This window comes from Cotesia glomerata, linkage group LG3, assembly GCF_020080835.1.
Source record: "Cotesia glomerata isolate CgM1 linkage group LG3, MPM_Cglom_v2.3, whole genome shotgun sequence".
Classification (NCBI taxonomy): Eukaryota; Metazoa; Arthropoda; class Insecta; order Hymenoptera; family Braconidae; genus Cotesia; species Cotesia glomerata.
The window spans coordinates 3,236,089-3,255,839 of NC_058160.1; the positions used below are offsets into that span (position 1 = coordinate 3,236,089).

Here is a 19,751-nt window from a genome sequence, read left to right on the forward strand (position 1 = left end):
GCAAGATTGCTTGTTATTATTATTTATTATTAATTTTATGACGAAATAATAATAACAATAATAATAATAATAATAATATCAATAATGACAACATAGTATGTGATATAATATGTACATGCCAATTAAAATACTTGTAAATACAAATTGTATATCTATAAAGGACAAATAGGTTATTACTGTCAGCAGTTGTTTCATTTAATCAATGTCATGTTAATGTTTTTTATTTTATTTTATTTTTCAGCATAAGCCTGGACCCGGACGAAGATGAGCAAGACCCCGATCTCTTTGTCGGGCTTGCCAAGTTTATTGATGAGGATCTAGGGCCAGGGGAACGAGAACAAATGTTCGTAAAGACAATACCTAAGATTGTAGAGAGAGCCAAAGCTTTGAGGAATACCAAACCACCTCAGGGGCTTTATTTTAGTTTGCAGCAACAAGGTACCATTAGGGTTTATAGTTGATGTTGTTCTATTAATCATTTTAATTAATCTTAATCTGGTAATGAACTGTTAGTAATTGAAATTGTCATTGTTGTTCAACAGGAGATCATGTGGAGTATAGTTATGGATTCGCTTCTTCACTAGTAGCCAATGCCTTTTTTTCGACGTATCCTAAGCGCACAGTTAAAACGCACCCGACATTAGGAGATTTTAATTTCACTAATTTCTTCAAGTATCTTCATTTGTAAGGCTTATTTATTTAAAGTTATATAATTAATTAATTTGTATTGAGATATTATGAAGGAAATATTATGGCAAGTAGTCAATTATTTTGTGAGGAAATTTATCAAAAATTATTGCGAAATTTCAAGTTGATTAGACACAAGGTCAGCAAACAATGATGTAGAAAAAAATAAAAACAGGAAATAATTATAAAAAAAAAATTTATTCGGGATAAAATTACAAATTTCGAAGAAAAAGAACTAGGATGTTTTACTTTTTTTCTCGGCAATGATAAAATTGTTGAATTTTTATTTATTACTTTATTCATAAAATTATTGACTTTTTTCTAAATAAAATTTAATTAATTAATTGATAATGAATAATTAATGAATTCAAATTAACTAATTGATAATTAATAATTAATCAATTAATAACTAACTAATTTAAATTAATTAATTAATTAATAGCTAACTAATTTAAATTAATTAATTAATAACTAACTAATTTAAATTAATTATTTAACTAATAATGAATAATTAATTAATTGATAATGAATAATTAATTAATTCAAATTAATTAATTGTTAATGAATAATTAATTAATTCAAATTAATTAATTGATAATGAATAATTAATTAATTTAAATTAGTTAATTAATTTTGATTCTGTTAAATTTCAAAGTTCATATCAATGAAATTGTATTTTACGCAATTTAAAAACTTGAACTTTATAAGCTTATGACAAAAGAATAGACGAGAGTAACGAGATATGTATGCCAAAGGTCACATTGATTGAAACATTGTAGTTACCTGGTTAACTTTGACCTTTAACGTTTTATAAAAAACGTAACAATAGAAATAAAATGGTAGCGAGAGAAATAACTCTGGGCTTTGTTAGTAATTTAAAATGATTTTTATTTCAGAAACAGTCAAAAGATAAAATTACAAAGCATACTCCAATATTTCGAGTTTTTAGAAACCGATGGAGCGTTGGAAGGCCGGATGCTCGTGTCCAGGCAGGTAAAATTAGTACATTGGTTTCCTTTGCCGTCAACCATTTGACCGAAATAAAGTAATTAATTAATTAATTGAAAATTGATTAAGGAAATGTTTGCTCGGTGAATTTAGGTGATGACGTCCAAACAATGGCTGACTATTGAAGATTGGCTTGAAAGCAACGTACTATTGTGTCCCTTGACAATTCGGCATGTCGGTCGGTTAGAACGAGTCGATACTGACACTAAAGTTCTGCATGTCTGCTTCGCGAGCTCTAGATTCGGCGAGGGTGTACTTGAAGATGCTATTAGCCAAGAAACTGTACATGTAAGTAAGTATATTATTGTGAATAATTTACACGAATTAATTATTTATTTTAATCAATTCACTTTTTTTTTATGATCGTCATTAATTTTTTTTTATCTCATCTGTAAAAATTCGAAAAATTAATTAATTAACTCATTCAATTTTTTTAATTATTCTACTTTTGATGCAGTATTAGAAATAAAATTTAAAAAATTTACCTCTTATTTGAAATTACAAATTTTTTTTTAAATTAAAAAAAAATTTTAACTTGAAATTTTTATTTTTAATTTGTCCAATTTTTCATGTTTTTGAATAAGTAAAAAGTACGGTACTCTAAAAATTGATGTCTAAAAAATTTCAATGAAAAAAAAAAAGTAACAATTTTTTAGACTCAAATTAAAAAAATTTTATTGAAAAACTTATTTTTTAAATCATATTCATAAATCCTTTAGTAAAAAATAAAATGAAAAAAAATTAATTTTTCAATTTTTTATGAACAAAAATTGAGAAGCTCTACATCTATAAAATTATAATTATAATCATGAAAAAATATTTTTAAAAAATTTTTATAAAACTATTTTAATATTTGGGGCATTCCATAATGACTGGTGGGACATTTAACTCTGAAATTCCATCAATTATAAGCTATAATTATGTCACTGAAACTTATACTATAGTAAAATTTATCTTAAAACATAGAAGAATAACTAATTAACAACATCCCTTTGTCAGAAACCTCGATTACTTTTTAAGTTTCTCGTAATTATCATTTGACTGAGTGTGACTGGTGGGACTAAGAAAAATCCTTCTCTCTTACCAAAGGTATACTTATCCAATTTCAGTTCGACCACTAAACTTTTAAAAAATACTTCCCTCTCAATACAAAATTAATCCTACAAACATTCAATATTATGAAAAATTAGACTGACTACCTACGTAGAAACAATTAAAAAAATTTTTTGTATTGTGACTGGTAGGACAAGTACAAAATGTCTACATCAAGTTGTTTATTAAAAAGACTTTTATATTATTTCAACCTTAGAAACATTATTGTTTATATATTTAACTATAAATTATTTATGATAATTAGAAAAAAACTAATAAAAAAACACAAATAAAGGATTTAGCATGCTGACAACACGATCTTGATAAACTTAGGTGTTAATTAATAACGAAGATAAACAAAATTTGTTCTTAAAACTATTAAATATGTTAATTAATAACGAAGATAAACAAAATTTGTTCTTAAAACTATTAAAACAACATTTGACCCGGATATAAGTTAGTACGGCTGAAAAGTTACTAGGAGAGAAAAATCGATTTTCTTATTGATTAAAAAAATTTTTTTTTACAAATTAGTAAAATATAAACTTTTAATAATATAAATTAGGACTAAATTAGAATGAATTAGAGAAATTTTTTAATTTTAGTTATTTTCCTATTTTGCATATATAAAATGCCCCATTTGTAAATAAAAAAAAAAATAAAATAGTTGTAAAAATAATAATAATTATATTCTAGATAGCAACTCATCCAGAAATGCTTGCTGTGATATTGTCCGTGGAGGCCTTAGAAGACAACGAAGTGTTGATAGTCGAAGGTGCGCGACACGTATCCCGAATAAATAATCCCAAGCAAAAGGCAACATTTGAGAGTATACCTAATCCAAATCCCGTTACCGTTTGCTGTATGGACGCTGAAAATTATTCAGATATGCCACGTAATCAGTTTGAAGAAGACAATATACTTCGTGAGATGAATAAATCATTGCTGGGATTTCGTCAAAGACATTTGCCGGCGAGTCCCACGGAAACGGTCAGCCTGGACGATGCTGCTTGCCCCGACGGGTGTCCAGTTACCCGGAGGCTGTCTCCCATAGGCGAGAGTTTCAGCAGCGCTTCTCCAGAAGTCGAGACCTCTGAAGACAAAGTCGTTATTCATAACAATAACAATAACAATAATATTCGGGCTAATGGAAACTTGTCCGAAGACATAAGCATAGAAAATCCCCTGACAGATGTTCGCCTGAGGCCTAACGGACGCTCGACAACTCAGAGGTCGCTCAGTCCAGATAAACTGATCACGGGCTACAATAAAAGTTTGTGTAGCAACGCCAGCACTCGGAGCAGATTCATTGTCTTGGGGTCCAGTGGTGAGGTGTTGCCTGTTACAAGGAAATCCTTGGGACAAATGTCTGTTTACGAGAGCTGCAATAGTCAGAGCACTGAGAGCTTCCACAGCGCCAGGGATTCTATCGAAGACGAGCATCCTGCTGGAAAGTATGGTAAGAAGAATTATAATCTATATTATTGAAAGAATAAGCAAAATTTTGTGACCAGTGTATTTATATGATAAAATGGGTTTTTATGGTTAAATTTGGTATCGTTGGAAAAGTCGTGACCTGGAGTTGTGCCTTTTCATGGTTTCATATCATTCTCACCAATAGTCAATTTATGATGATAAGTATTTAGGCTGCATTCGAAAATACTCTATCTCTAGATACATAATTAAGAAATGACCTTGTATCTCGTGAACTATTGACTTTTTTAAAGATATAAGCTCATCTGGATGTTACACTCATCGAGACCTTTCATTTGAGTATCCACATCAATTTTTCGTATATTTATATATTTATATATATCACATATATGTAAATATGAAAAATATATCAAAAATGCATGTGGGTACTCAAATGAAAGCTCTTGATGAGTGTAACATCATTATGAGCTTATATCTTTAAAAATATCATGGATAGACAAAATACAATATAATTTTTTAATTATTGATTTTTTTAAAGATATAAGCTCATCTTGATGTTACACTCATCGAGACCGTTCATTTGAGTACCCGCATCAATTTTTCATATATTTATATATATTATATATATGTATATATCAAAAATGCATGTGAGTACTCAAATGAAAGCTCTCGATGAGTTTAACATCGGGATGAGCTTATATCTTTAAAAAAGTCAATAGTTAAGAAGTACAGTAGAATTTCACAAATATCTTGTTAACTAATGATATTTTTAAACATATAAGCTTATCCCGACATTACACTCATTGAGATCTTTCATTTGAGTACCCACATCAATTTTTCATATATTTTATATATTTATATATATGTATATATGAAAAATATATCAAAATGCATGTGGGTACTCAAATGAAAGCTCTTGATGAGTGTAACGTCATTATGAGCTTATATCTTTAAAAACGTCAATAATTAAAAAAGTACAGTGCAATTTAACAAAAGTCATTATTTAATAAAGCAAAATTTTAAAGCCAGGTTTCTAGTTGTAATTATTGGTTAAAGAAAATTAAGTTCAGCTCATAAATCTTGGTTGAAAACTATCAGCTGGAATTTAATTTATTTTGTTAGAATTGAATTAATTAAAAATGATCATTTATAATTTTGATTGAAATTATAATTAAATTTGTACTTATTTAGATGAAGAAGAATTTAAATTAACTCGCAAGTACAGCAATCAATTAGACACACCTGAAAGAAGAGGAACGTTTGCTCAAAGATTAAAAGAAGCTCTTAATCGAGAAAGCACTGCGACTGGATCCTCTGAAGAATCTTCTGGTGAAAGTAGCTACGCTGTTGGAATTAGTATATCTGGAAGTCATGTTGGTGATCAAGATATTAAGTAAGTTTTTAATTCTTACAATTATTTATATTTAAATCTTCTATCTTCTATACTAATAAATGGAGAGCCGGTTTTTTTGTCCTGTTATACTGCGAAAACTACTGAACCGATCGGAATAATACTTATACCATAAGATGCAGCGTGTTTCGGAGAAGGTTTTAGTATACGATATGGTGGTGATTACTTATCCGGAACCTATTTTTTTTTTTTACTTACAAATAATGAATTTTTATTGTAACTAAATTTATTCTATTCGATTGTCATTTGTTTAAAATAAATTTTTTAATTCTATTGGTTATGTTTATATACTAGGCAGATTTCTTCACTTATGAGACCTGCAATTTCTTTAACTGAAACTTTCAATGGTCATTACAAATTTTTTTTTCATATAAATTATTATTCATTTTTTTAAGAAAGACACGGGAATGTTATAATGATTGCACATTGAAAGTTACAATGAATATTAGCTAGAATAATTACATGGCTAAAAGGTGTATGCCAATTCGATAGAATTGGAAATCTGTGCAAGTCAAAACAATACTCTAATTAAATTTCAAGTCTAGATCTAAAAATGCAATTCTATAAAGCGCCCAGCGGAGCAAGCGAGTAACAGCTAATTTTTTATATATAATTTTTGACTTACTTTCATAATTTTTTTTATGGTAAATTTTTTTATATATTTAAAATAAAATAATCAATTAATAAAATAAATAATAATTTTTTCTTTTTTAGAATCTGATGAAATTATTTTGAAAAATGTTTAATTAAAATTTTTTTTTACAGAGTTAGAAGAGGAGGTTCTAGAGGATTTGTATTACGAGATGAGACTGTCGATGAAGATTTTTTAAAAGCATCTTTAGAAGCTGAACAAAAATGGCTCGGAAAGTTTAAACATACTCAACAGCCAGTTTTACAAAGAAAAGACACTAATAACAGTAGCAAATACAGTTTTAGCACTGAATATAGTTCTGGTGATTATTATTATTATTTATTTATTTATTATTTATTTTTTTATAATAAAATTAATAAAGAAGTGTCTATTCACACGTAAAAAAATCCTGATAAATCCACGCAGCGTGAATTTATCAGGACTTTTTTTGCGTATAAATAGACATGTCCAATTAATAAGTACCATTACACAGATTTTTGCTCAGAATTGGAAGAAGTCTACGAGCAATTGTCAAAGTGGTTGGATGATCCAATAGCATCAGATGAAAACCACGAGTTGGAAGCAAGAGACCGTGCAGTGATCCAATTTGCGGGTTCTCTATTGCGGAGAGCTTTGAGTGAATCATTCGCAGGTGTTCCTGTCCAGGAAGGCGAGCCTCAACTTCTCATAGGGACAAATGACGTTCAACAGAAGCACAAATTAGCTCTGGCTGTACGGAGTCTCAGTCTCGAGCTTGCGAGACAGAGAAACAAGCGTCAGCAGTCGGTAAGAATTTTTTTTTTAAATTTACTTTATTATTTATAGTCTATAGTATTTACATATTTTGGCGAAGAATGAGAGACAGTGGGTAACAATAAAGTTAAATGAAACAAAGATACAGATCTCAGACACAGAGGATCAACAAGAAGTTGAAGAGGAGGATTTTATGGATGCTTTTGAAGTACAAGAATCTCCAAAGAAAGTTGAATCAAAGCGAAATAAATGGACAATTAATTTAACATCCCTAAAGGAGCTTGAAACTCTTCTTGAAGAAGAATCACCAACTTTTAGTTGGCCACTACAGTTTCCGGAGATAAATATTAAAAATATTTATAGCGATGTCGAAGGAATAAACAATTCGGTGAATACATACAAAAACAAAAAAATATTTTTTTTAATGAAACTATAATATAAAATCTAGCTGGTTAAATAAATAATTTATATTTCTGATTAATTTTTCTCGCTAAACTAATACCTGTCTCTCATTCTTATCTGTCTGACTTAAATCTTAACACTTACACACTATTTTACACTTGCTCATAACTCATAACAATTCGCGTGCCTAAAGCCAAAAGGGTGTATTACAGCAGTTAGATAGGGTTTTATGCCAAAAGGGCGTATAAAAAAATTTTTTTTTGCCATTCTTTTTAGAATCGCTCGAAACGTAAAGATCTACAGAAAAAAAAATTTTAACGTACTAACGCCAAAAGGTTGTATCTTAAGATATACGCCCTTTTGGCTTTAGGACATTGTCGGTCTAAAGCCAAAAGGGCGTATAAAAAAAAATCAGGATTTTTCAAAATTTCGAAAAATAGTCTTCAAAATTGTCCGGAGAAGGTTCGTATAAAAAAAATTTTTTAAAAGTCAACATTTTCGATGGTAGTAACTTCAAATTTTCATCATCTTGGACAGACCAATGATTAAAAAAGCATATGAATTAAAAAATTTTTCGCGTACTAAAATGTTCATTTTTTTCATAAATTTCTTTTTTTTTTAAACGAAATTGTAAAAGATGCACGTATAGAAGGTGCAGAAATTGTACCTCAATAAATTTTCCGTATTTTGATATTAATTTTTTCAAGTATTTTTTAACTTCGAATTATTATAATAATTTCTTGGCCGCTATAGCTGCAATAAAAGATATATTTTTGTTTAATTGTATACTTTAAACGCGAGCGTAGGCATGCTCTACTCGCCTAAAAATTCAAACCACCGATTCTGTTGCGTAAAATTGGTGTTAAAATCCATAATAGTAAAGTCTTCAATATCGTAGATCACCATGTATTTGTATACCTATATTTATGAATATAGATATACAAATACATGGAGTGATCATATACTGGTACGTGATCATCTATTGGGGCTTTTACCTTATAGAATGGAAAACACTAACGGGAAGTTAAAAATTATACACAGAAAAAAGAATGTTCTTGAATCAAGTATATAATTTTGAAAAACTTAATATTCTTGATTTGAGTAGAAAAATTCTTAATTTAAGGAAATTTTACTTGATTCAAGAATTTTTCATCTTGATTCAAGACAATTACCCTCTTCAAAATTATATTCTTGGTTCAAGAATTTTTCTCTTGAATTAAATTAATTTTTTTTTCTGTGTACGCCCTTTTGGTTTTAGATCATTAAATTTTCAGTGTTCTAAAGCCAAAAGGGCGTATAACTTGATACATACGCCCTTTTGGCTTTGGAAATTTTTTTTTCATTTTTAGGCTTAGAACATGTTTACAAAACTATTGGTACCAAATAAAAAATTATACGCCCTTTTGACATTAGGCACGCAAATTATTCTTTCAATAATTTCACTACAACTTGGCTTAAATTAAATAAATAGTGTTAAAAATGTTTGAAAAAAAATTTTTATTAATTTATAAATCAATTTATAGATCCCAGGAGACAGCAATCCTCAAGATGGTGGACTTTTGCCAGTAGCAACCGGAAACTGGGGTTGTGGATCACGATTAAAAGGTGACCCGCAATTGAAACTGGTGATTCAGTGGCTAGCAGCTTCTTTGGCTGGAGTTCCGCGACTTATTTATTACACTTGTGGTAATCTGAATTTATCTAAGGTATTAAATTTTATTTATAATTATGATATCACGTGCCTAAAGGTAAAAGGGCGTATATTTTTTTTTATTGCCAATCGAGTAGTAGACACATTCTACGCTTAAAATTGAAAAAAAAAATTGCAAAGGTAAAAGGGCTTATGTCGTTAATTATACATCCTTTTACTTTTAAGAATTCGAAATTTTGGTGATCTAAAGGTGAAAGGGTGTATAATTTTTTTTTCGGCCAGTTTACAAAAGAACATATTCGTAGTTTAAAAATGTGAAAAAGAAACTTTCTGTGGTAGTAGCGGCGTAAAACCTTAACTATACAATTTTTTAAAGTTAAAAAAGAAAATATATCCATAAAACAATAAAGTACGCGTGATTTAATTAATTACGTAATTTTTACTTTAAATTAATTACTTAATTTTTACGTAATTTGTTTTTGATTGATTTATTTTCTATTTGTTTATATCAAACTTTGTATATGAGGCTGCTATTTTAGTATAACTTGTCTTGTAAAACTATTATTTAACATTTGGTATCAAAACTACAATTTTTTTTATACGCCCTTTTACCTTTAAGTAGTACTTTTCTTAGAACTGAATGGGCGTATGTCTTGAGATACGCCCTTTCAGCTCTAGGATACCAACTTTTTTTAACTTCCCGCTAAGAAGATTGAAAATTTTCAAAAATCGGGAAGTTATTGTTTTTACCCCGTTTTTCTAAAATCGAGTTTTCATCAGATCTCGACGTTTTGAGGTCCTAGGAAGCTTCTCTGACTATTCCCGCGATGGTGTCTGTATGTATGTATGTATCTGTGTGTGTGTGTGTGTGTGTATTTATTTATTTATTTACCAAATTTTTAGACCCTGAAGCCTTAGCTCCCTAAGGGCCTTACATAGAAATGAATACATAGTAATAATAAAATTAGTTAAACAGTAATGGATATAAAATAATAAGACAGTAAAAATAAGTAATAAGAAAAGTGTATATATGTAAACCTCCTATAACTTTTGAACGGCTTGACCGATTCGATCGTGGTTGGTGCCATTCGAAAGAATTCGACTAAACTTAGATTTTGAATACAAGTTGGACCGATTCGGACCGATAGATTTTGAGAAATCTTGAAAAAACTGCGAAACAAAATTTTTTTAAATGTGGTTTTTTTTTTAATAACTTTCAAACGGCTTGACCGATCAATTACAAAAACTAATCAGCTTTTAACATAAAAAAAATCACGCCGATTGCCACCAAGCCGGTCAAAATCGGTTGATTCGTTCGTGAGTTATCGTTGACGAAAGAAATCGAAAAAAAGTGTTTTTTTCGATTTACACCGAAATTTCCGGTCTGATCAATTCGTGTTTGAAAATTTATTATAGAATTTGAAAAACTGCGTCGAATGCCACCAACCGCGTGAAAATCAGTACATTCATTCAAAAGTTATTGCGGTTTGAAAATTCACAAAATAGTGTTATATTAAACTTCCATCAGACTTTTGAGCTCGGAGAGCTCAAAACTACATGAAAATTATATTTTTGAGCTCGAAGAGCTCAAAAACGTAATAAGTGCAATTTCGAGCGCTTAATTACGAAAGTAGCGGGAAGTTGCAGGGATGGCCTTCAGGGTCAACCGTTTTCCTAATTTTTTTCACAAATTTTTACGTTTCAGACAATCTCAAACCGAATGGCAAAAAAAATTTTTTTTATACGCCCTTTCAGTTTAAATCCCTATTAACCCTTAGCTATACGCCCTTTTATCTCTAGGAACGCGATATATTAATTTAAAACTATAATTTATTTATTTATTTTATTAAATTATTCGTAGCTTGATACTGTGAGCAGAGTCCTCACCGACAGAAGATGGACAGTTGGAGATCTGTCAACCGCGATGCTGAGGTTCGCGGATCAAGCACTAGGAGATCGAGTGAAGGGTCGGAATAGCCTCTTCGACGAACTGATTGGCGTCGACAAGCCTAGTCCTTAGCTCAAAAATATTTATCATTTTTTATTGAGCTATCATCAAAGACTTACGGTCAATTGTCTGTTGACTTGCTTCCTGGTCTAATAGATTAAGATTAACATTTTAAAAATTATTATTAAAAATTATTACAGTTCAGCAAAAATATTAAACGCACGGATTTATTTTTAACAGCTCAATTTAAAACAATATTAATAATTGAATAAAATGTTTTTTAAATATTGAGTATTTAAATATTTATATTAGTATCGACCAGAGCATATCAAAAAAAATAACATCGTAGAAATGAAATAAAACAATAATTGATAATAATTAATAATATTCTTATTATTAAAATTGACTGATTATTTTTGAACGTCACTCTTTTAACAGGCAAAATCTACACTATATTTTATACAGTTGATATAAAAAAAAATAAATAATAAAAAATATGAAAGTCAAAGTTATTTTAAGAACCAGAACTTGCAATAATATTAAAATAAAATTTTAGTGTTTCAATAAAATTATATATATATATATATATATATATATATATATATATATCCAGTAGGGTAGCATAAAAAAAACGACAATTTTTTTTTTGTCTCGAGTGAAAAAATGTTAGTTTTTGATGTTTTAAGAGCTCTCTCCAAAGGACAGCTTAAAAAAAAAATTTTAAGAGGTCGCTCTAAATTTTTTTAAATTTCAAAAATCGAATTTTAAAAATTTTTTTTCTCGTTACATCATAATTTTAAAGACCAAAAAAAAAACAAGTTCCTGAAAATTTCAGTTCAAAATTAAAATTTTAAAAGGTCGCTCATAATTTTTTTTTAAATTTATTAGTGCATTACTTTAGATTTTTTTGAGCGACCTTTTAATATTCAAATAAAAATCCCACGTATTTCTTTTTTTTTATTTAGTACAATAATCGATAAAAATACACCACGTGATGGGCTAAAAATCTAGCTCAATATAGAAAACATAATTTTTTTTTAATTTAATAATTTTACAAAGAAAATGTATCATTATATTTAATTGTTTTTTCTCTGAGTTCTTAATATTTCGTAAATTTATCTGAACGCCTCGTTTCTTCGCCAAATTTCTACTATAGCCCCGAGAAGTGATTTACAATTACTAAAAGATGTGGTTCAATTAAAAGAACAAAATCAAAAGTTAGGTTTAGCAGCACTAAAAAGTTTTTCTCGACATTTATGGTACATTAGTGATTATTTAATTGGATTAGCATTTTTTGACTCTGAAATTAAAAAAAAATTATGAGCGACCTTTCAAAATTTAAATTTTGAACTGAAATTTTCAGGAACTTATTTTTTTTGGCCTATAAAATTATGACGTAACGAGAAAAAAAATTAAAAAATAAAAAAATTTCGATTTTTGACGATTTTTGAAATTTAAAAAATTTGGAGCGACCTCTTAAAAATTTCTTTTGATCTGTTCTTTGGAGAGGGCTCTTAAAACATAAAAAACTGTCATTTTTTCACTAGAGACTAAAAAAAAAATAGTCGGTTTTTTTGCGCCACCCTAATATCCAGTTCGAAAAGAAAATAAATAAAATTTAGTGGCCTGAATAAATGATTTTTAATAAATGGTCTTCCATTATAGGTAAAAGTCTGTCTTATTAAAAAAAAAAAAAAAAAAAAAAAAACGGATTTTAAAATCAAATAATAATAAATAAAATATTGTAGCCTATGATGTATATACCTAGAGTATTAATAAATTTTTATTGTATGTAAAAAAAAAGACATGATTAATTTATAAAATTGTAATCTTTATTGAAAATAATAAGGCATAAGTTAGTTAGTAGGTATGAGTTGTAATAAAGTTTGGATCTGAATTAAGATGAACGAAAAAAACGGTTTAGGAGAAAATATTATCTTGTAAAAAAGCAAGCGGCATACGTCTCAAATTTGCACCCAATCCTCCTACAATTATATAAATGTAATTAAAAGAAATTATCAAGATGGTTAACAATCAACTGATTTTTAAAAAAAAAGACTTCTCATACGTCTCATGTGCCCTGGACCCATTCCCGATCGGTCGTACAAAATATTGAACTTGTTCACGAACTGGTTTATGTCGTTGCAGCCCTTGGTAACTATTCCGAGGTATGTCATTAATCCGAAATCGTTGCATTGCTAAATGTAAAAAGAGTACATTTTTTATCAGCTAATTATTAAACAATTTAATAAAAATAGTAATATTTAAATAAACTTACATTGTAGAAATCAGCTTTGAACCTATCACTATTCAAGACAGGTAAATGATGAGCCAACGACCGAGCAGCTCTCAAAATTTCGTGGTTTGGAGGCAGTTCTCCTTTTTCAACAGCACGGAGATACATCAAAATAAGTTTTACTCTTGAATACAACATTTTAATAGCGCTATGCTGTGCCATAAGATGCTCAGCAACTGAAAAAATTATTATCAATATGAAGCGGAAATAACTAATTAATAATATCGCGTTACTAGAACCATAAGGGCGTATAAAAAATTTTTTTTTGCTCCAATCAATGTAAAAATGTTAAAAATATTAACATCTATGGAAAAAACGAAAAAAAAAATTTCTTTTTGTGATACGCTCTTATGGTCTTAAGAAAACATTTTTCTAAAACCATAAGGGCGTATCCTGTTTTTTCGGTTTATTATCAATTATAGGTCGGAGTAAGAAAAAAAATTGCAAAGGTAATAGAATATCACTCCACAACTTGATTTATGTCAAAAAATATTTATTTAAGTGAGAAAACTAATAAAAAATTAAGGAAAAATAAATTCATCAGAGTATTACTCCAATGCCATCTCCATCATCAGGATCATCTGTGTCTAAGATTATAAAAGTAAAAAAAAAAGATTTCTTAATTTTTTTTTTAACTAGATAATGACAAAAAAATTTATAAACTATGACCATGGCTGAAAATTAAACTTTGATAATACCGATGATATTTTGTGGGATAGTGCCTGATGTACAAAAATGATTTAGATCATAAAACTTGCTTCAAGATATTGGTATTGAAGAACCATAACAATTCTCAAGAACAAAGTTCTTTTTGAATGACTTTTTTAAAATTACAGTTCTAAATGGCTTACAAAACTCTTTTGTTAATTGTAAATAGATCTAGAAGTAAAAAAAAATCAATTTTGAAAAACTTTGAGGCTAATTTTATTAACTTGAAGATATACCGATTGTTCTCAAATTGTTATGAATTTATTTTTTCTTAATTTTTCATTCGTTTTTTCACTCAAATAAATATTTGTTGATATAAATTAAGTTGTGGAGTGATAATTTCTATCACCTTTGCAATTTTTTTTCTTACTCCGACCTATAATTGATAATAAACCGAAAAAACAGGATACGCCCTTATGGTTTTAGAAAAATGTTTTCTTAAGACCATAAGGGCGTATCACAAAAAAAAATTTTTTTTTTTCGTTTTTTCCATAGATGTTAATATTTTTAACATTTTTACATTGATTGGAGCAAAAAAAAATTTTTTATACGCCCTTATGGTTCTGCAGAACCATAAGGGGGTATATTTTAAGATACGCCTTTATGGTTTTAGTAACGCGATATAAAACAAGTTAGCAGACATCTGTCATTCTTTGGACTTTTACAACAAATAAAAAAAGTGCCATTCGGCAGCCGAAATGAAATTAGATTTCCTATTTAAATAAAATCACAACACTAATAATACAAACACTTCAATCACATTGATGGAATCCCTTATTCCTAAGTTAAAACAAATGCAATAGTAAAATTTCATCAAACATCTTCAGACGAATACGTTATTTTCAGTTGAGGAGTATAAAATGACATGAAAATTAAAGCTCGTGAAATGGGCTTTAAAATGCAATTTACAAAAATTCGATGTTATTTTATTAAAAAGTTATCCGCGAAAGAAACTGCCAAAATATGAATTTTTACGATTTTTTAAATTTTGAAACCCTGTAATTTCTGAACTTATTGACCAATTAAGCTCATCTTTGAACTTGACCTTGGTTTTCGTCTAAAAATTAAGTATGTTGAGTTTGGAGAAGATCCATTACGAATTAGAGACGCTATCGTCCGGACAAGCCGCGTTATATCGTATATACATACATATATAAGCTTTTGAACCATATGTATTTTCTGAATCAGCTTGACGAACTGAGTCAGAAAATAGCAAAATTTTTCGAAAGTTCTCCCATGAGGACAAGTGCAATAGTTAGATTTCTATGAAATCTACTAAAAATTAAAACAATAACTTTTTGACACATCTACAAGTGGAATTTTTCAAGAAAATTTTTTTATAATAAAAAACAAGAATCCCGGAAAAAATTTTAAAGTCATGAAAAATTAATATAATTTCAGATTTATTAAATTATTATTATTATTTTTATTATTTTTATATTATAATAATTTTAATGAAATAATATGAATTTTTCATAATTTTAATATTTTTTTCGGGTCTATTTTTTCCGATTACCAAGTTTCTATGGTGGTACCTATGGATCCTTCATAAACATGGCCAAGAAACTCCTTTTTTCTAATTAATTTCAGACCAATTCTATTAAATTGAATAAATTAATTATCTTTTCTTCTTTAGAATCCTGATAAATCTCAACGGATATACTATATCGCGTGACTAATGCAAAAAGGGCGCATAGCTACACGTTAGTAGGGATTTATGCTAAAAAGGCGCATAAAAAAAATTTTTTTTTGCCATTCTTCTTGAAATCGCTCAAAACACAAAGATCTGTAAAAAAAAAAAAAAATTCGAGTATCCTAAAGCTAAAAGGGCGTAACTCAAGACATGCGTCCTTTTAGCTTTTAGAAAAGTAGTGCCTAAAGCTAAAAGGGCACATAAAAAAAATTTAAGTTTTTATAAAAAATTTTGATAAATAGCTTCACAAGACATAAAATAAAAAAGTTTAATGAATAAAAAAAAAATTTCTTAACAGCCGGTCCCTACACGAAAAGAACAAGATGACACTGGGTATCATCCCAGATTATACTCAGTAATGTCTGTGGTAAAAAAAAATTTCAGATAGTAGCTAAAAAAATCCAGATTATACTGCGTGATATCTGGATTATACTCATTGTAATCTGGATTATACTAAATACTATCTGAAATTTTTTTTTACTCAATATAATCCGGGATGATATCCAGTGTCATCTTGTTCTTTTCGCGTACGATTGCAGCTTCATATTTCTCTTCTAGACAAAGAAGAATTTTGAAAAAAACGCTCTGCTACGTAATAGATTTTTTAATTATCTATTTCGTATAGTAGGGTGTTTTTTTCAAAATTGTCATTTGTTTAAAAGAAAAACATAAAACTTCAATAGTTTCATAATCATGAATGCACCGAGGATAGTACCGTTTTTTGCAGTGATTGCGACGCGAGAAAAAGAAGGGATCGGCTGTTTTTAAGTACTTAAACAATATTGAAAAAATAATAATTTTTAACTATTTTTATACAAGCAATGGATAATTAAATTAATCGAAAACTAATGGGATTGAAATAATTTTCAAATAAAAAATAAATTAATACAATCACGCATATTTTGCAATTTTTAAAAAATATTTTTAATTGTAATTTTAAAAGAGTGTATGTTGAGTTAGAATACGCCTCTTTCGTGTGAATCTACCGTTTTTTTTTTTTTTTTTAATTTTTAGGCTAAAAATGAGCACTTTAATGAATTATTTAGAAAAAAAATTTATAAGCCCTTTTTGCATTAGTCACGCGATATATTATTGTTAATCTTTAAAATATGAAATTATCATTTTTCTCATCTTTCGTTTCCTTTGAAATTATGAATTTATAAATTATGTATTTTTTTTTTTTTTTTTATTATTATTGTAATACCATAGATGTATATTGCCGATTGGCGTTTTCTAAATAAATAAATAATTTGTTGCAAAAAATCCTAGAAATCATCACATGTCAGCTAAGGTACTTCAATGCCTTCAAAAAAGTTCTGATATAAAAAATAAATAATATTTAAAAATACCTAAAGAACTTTCTCCTTGATCGTTGCTACACATCCTCGCAACATGATCAACACCAATTCTTTCAGCTTCTTCAGTAGCTAATGTGTATGTCAAAGGTACAAAAAGCATTGTAGCTTCACCAGCAACAAGATCAATAACAGACTCGTACATTGATACAGATAATTGCTGAAAAATGAATAAAATATTAATATTAATTGCATTTTTACAATTAAATTATCAATAATTAATCAACCAGGGTAAAAAATTTATTACATCTGCATTTTTGGGTCTCGGATCGAGCTTAAGAAGCACTGGACTCTCGTTGATGGCACAAATTTGTCTATGAACTTTAATATCTCTATCATTGGGCATGTCTCCAGTAGTATACCAGCCGAGGAAGTCCATGTCACTGAACACCTGCTTGAACTGCTCTTCTTTTGTGTTATAGTAATCTCTGTCAATAACAACATCACCTTCAACCAACGTGAAGACCAGCTCGAAGGAGTTCATTATTTCTATGTGTCTTCCTTTCTGTTTTCCAATTAATGCCCCGTAGACTGAAATAAAAAATGACAGTCATTATAGCCAAATGTAATTTAAATAAAATAAAATTACTTAAATCAGCTGACAATTTTTTTGATTTTTATTAAAAATTAATTTTAAATAATTTGCACTTGTAATTTTTTTAAATTATGACATTAAAGTTAGCTGTCACTTGACAAATTTTTAATTTTATTTAACAATTAAATTAACTCTAAAAAATTATTTTTAAAAAATTACATTTTTAATTTTTTTAAATTTCTACATGTCATTTTTATTCTTATTTTTTTTTGCCATAATTTATTTGTCAACAAAAGTTCTAAAAATGATTAAATATCTGCTAAATTAATTTCCATTTTTAAATTTCTAAATGTGGAATTTTTTATTAAAATTTTTTCATAATAATTATGAAAATTAAGTTAGACGATGTCTAAAAATTTTAAGAATTTTTTTTCATTGAAAAAATTATTACAAAAAAATTTTTTTAATTTCATTTGTAAAAAACTTAAAAATTTGTGCAATTTTAAGTGCAATTTTAAAAAAATATTTTTTTGTTCTAATTTAATTATTAAAAAAAAATCAAAAAATTAAAAATATCGGCTAACTTTAGTGTTATTAATAATTTAGTCTTAAAAAGCAAAAAATTTGACATGAAAATTAAAGTAGCAGATATTTAATCATACTTAGAATTTTTTTAAGAAATAAATTAGTGCAAAAAAAATTGACCTGTAAAAAATTAAAAATACAATTTTATAAAAATCATTTTTTGGAAGAAATTTTTTTGTTAAATAAAATTAAAAGATTGTCAAGTGATTGCTAACTTTAATGATGAAAATTAAGTTAGCCGACATTTAAAAAATTTTAGAATTTTTTTTTTACTGAAAAAAATATTAAAAAAAATTTTCATTTGTAAAAAAACTTGAAAAAGTATTACAATTCTTTAAAAATATTTCTTGGTTCTAATTTAATAAATAAATAAAAAAAAAAATTAAAAAAGTCGGCTAACTTTAATGACATACTTTAATGTCATAAATTTGGTGAAAATTAAATGAAAATTAAGTCAGCCGACACTCAAAAATTTTTGATTTTTTTTATTAATTAAAAATTATAACAAAAACTATTTCTAAAAAATTCAACGTATAATTTTTAAAAATTTCTACATGTGAAAATTTTTGTTTTAATTTTTAAAAATTATTTTTCAATAAAATAAATTATAAAAATTTTCAAATGTCAAAAATTGTTCAAATTAAGAAAAAAAATTTGAAAAACTACCTGTGGAATTTTTGAAAATTATTTTTTACTTCTAATTTAATAAATGAAAAAAAAATCAAAAATTTAAAAACGTCGGCTAACAATAATTATAAAGTTAGCCGACGTTTTTAATTTAAAAATTTTTTTTCATTTATTAAATTAGAAGTAAAAAATATTTTTGAAAAATTCCACTTGTAGATTTTAAAGTTTCTTACAAATGAAATTTTTTTTTATTTTTTAGTAATAATTTTTTCAATAAAAAAAAAATTATAAATATTTTTAGATGTCAGCTAACTTTTAGTATTATATAAATTTGACAGATGTTTTTTAATTTCAGTATAATAAAATATAACAATAGATACCTAGTTGATCGCTGCCTTCCTGAGCGCGTAACCTGGTCCAGTGCTCGCTGACATTCATGATAACCAGAGGATGTAAGCTCACCGAAACAGACCCGACTGTTCCTGAGGACGCCATAACCCGGCAGGAGCTGCTGCCAGAATTAGAACTCGTAGAAGGTCCCGCGACATCCACTGCAGAATTTACGACTTCCATCGAGGATCCACTCTCCAATGCAATGTTTTCGTCTACTTCCATTTCACTCGCGTCTGGCTTGGAGCTCATTTTTTATTTTGTTCGTAGAAAGTAAATATTAATTTAACAGAGAGTAATTTATAAAATTACTATCAGTATTTAGACTTTAAATATTTTATCTTATATTTATTAATATCGCAATCAACGTTGCATGTTTGCGCTGATGTTTACCACAAATTTCAATCACAAGTATAAAATTAATAATTCGTTTTTTAGAGGTTAAGATTAATTTTGACGCGCGCGCCATCTGACATGCGCGCGCATTATTTAAACTTGTAGAAATTGTGTACAGCGCTTGAAATCTTGAATTAAAGAATTGTTGT

General features: G+C 27.8%; 2 protein-coding genes and 1 long non-coding RNA gene across 10 annotated transcripts in view; 2 read left to right on the forward strand and 1 right to left on the reverse strand.

The window, feature by feature from the left end:
• LOC123262133 overlaps positions 1-11,363 on the forward strand; it is a 32,241-nt gene extending 20,878 nt beyond the window's left edge. For 3 of the 8 annotated variants that reach the window (XM_044724223.1, XM_044724225.1, XM_044724224.1), the window contains 11 exons: positions 242-438; positions 543-684; positions 1,584-1,680; positions 1,789-1,983; positions 3,484-4,246; positions 5,413-5,614; positions 6,398-6,585; positions 6,757-7,049; positions 7,117-7,404; positions 8,942-9,124; positions 10,931-11,363. In XM_044724223.1, the coding sequence (XP_044580158.1) occupies positions 242-438; positions 543-684; positions 1,584-1,680; positions 1,789-1,983; positions 3,484-4,246; positions 5,413-5,614; positions 6,398-6,585; positions 6,757-7,049; positions 7,117-7,404; positions 8,942-9,124; positions 10,931-11,089 (2,707 nt within the window). In that variant the 3' untranslated portion in view covers positions 11,090-11,363. Of the gene's footprint in view, positions 1-241; positions 439-542; positions 685-1,583; positions 1,681-1,764; positions 1,984-3,483; positions 4,247-5,412; positions 5,615-6,397; positions 6,586-6,756; positions 7,050-7,116; positions 7,405-8,941; positions 9,125-10,930 lie in introns of those variants that run through there. The other 5 variants (XM_044724227.1, XM_044724229.1, XM_044724228.1 and 2 more) reach the window with 5 other exon arrangements.
• On the forward strand, positions 7,425-7,887 carry LOC123262137. The gene is made up of 2 exons (XR_006508871.1): positions 7,425-7,753; positions 7,814-7,887. It is a non-coding gene; the product is annotated as an uncharacterized LOC123262137 (long non-coding RNA).
• Positions 11,364-12,827: 1,464 nt separating the features above from the next.
• Positions 12,828-19,634, reverse strand: LOC123262136 (COP9 signalosome complex subunit 6). The gene is made up of 6 exons (XM_044724236.1): positions 19,197-19,634; positions 17,317-17,600; positions 17,064-17,229; positions 13,296-13,489; positions 13,086-13,215; positions 12,828-13,002 (listed from the first exon to the last, which is right to left on the reverse strand). Exons 1-6 carry the CDS (start codon positions 19,456-19,458, stop codon positions 12,938-12,940), a joined length of 1,101 nt encoding a protein of 366 aa, XP_044580171.1. The 5' UTR covers positions 19,459-19,634; the 3' UTR covers positions 12,828-12,937.
• Positions 19,635-19,751: the final 117 nt, after the last annotated feature.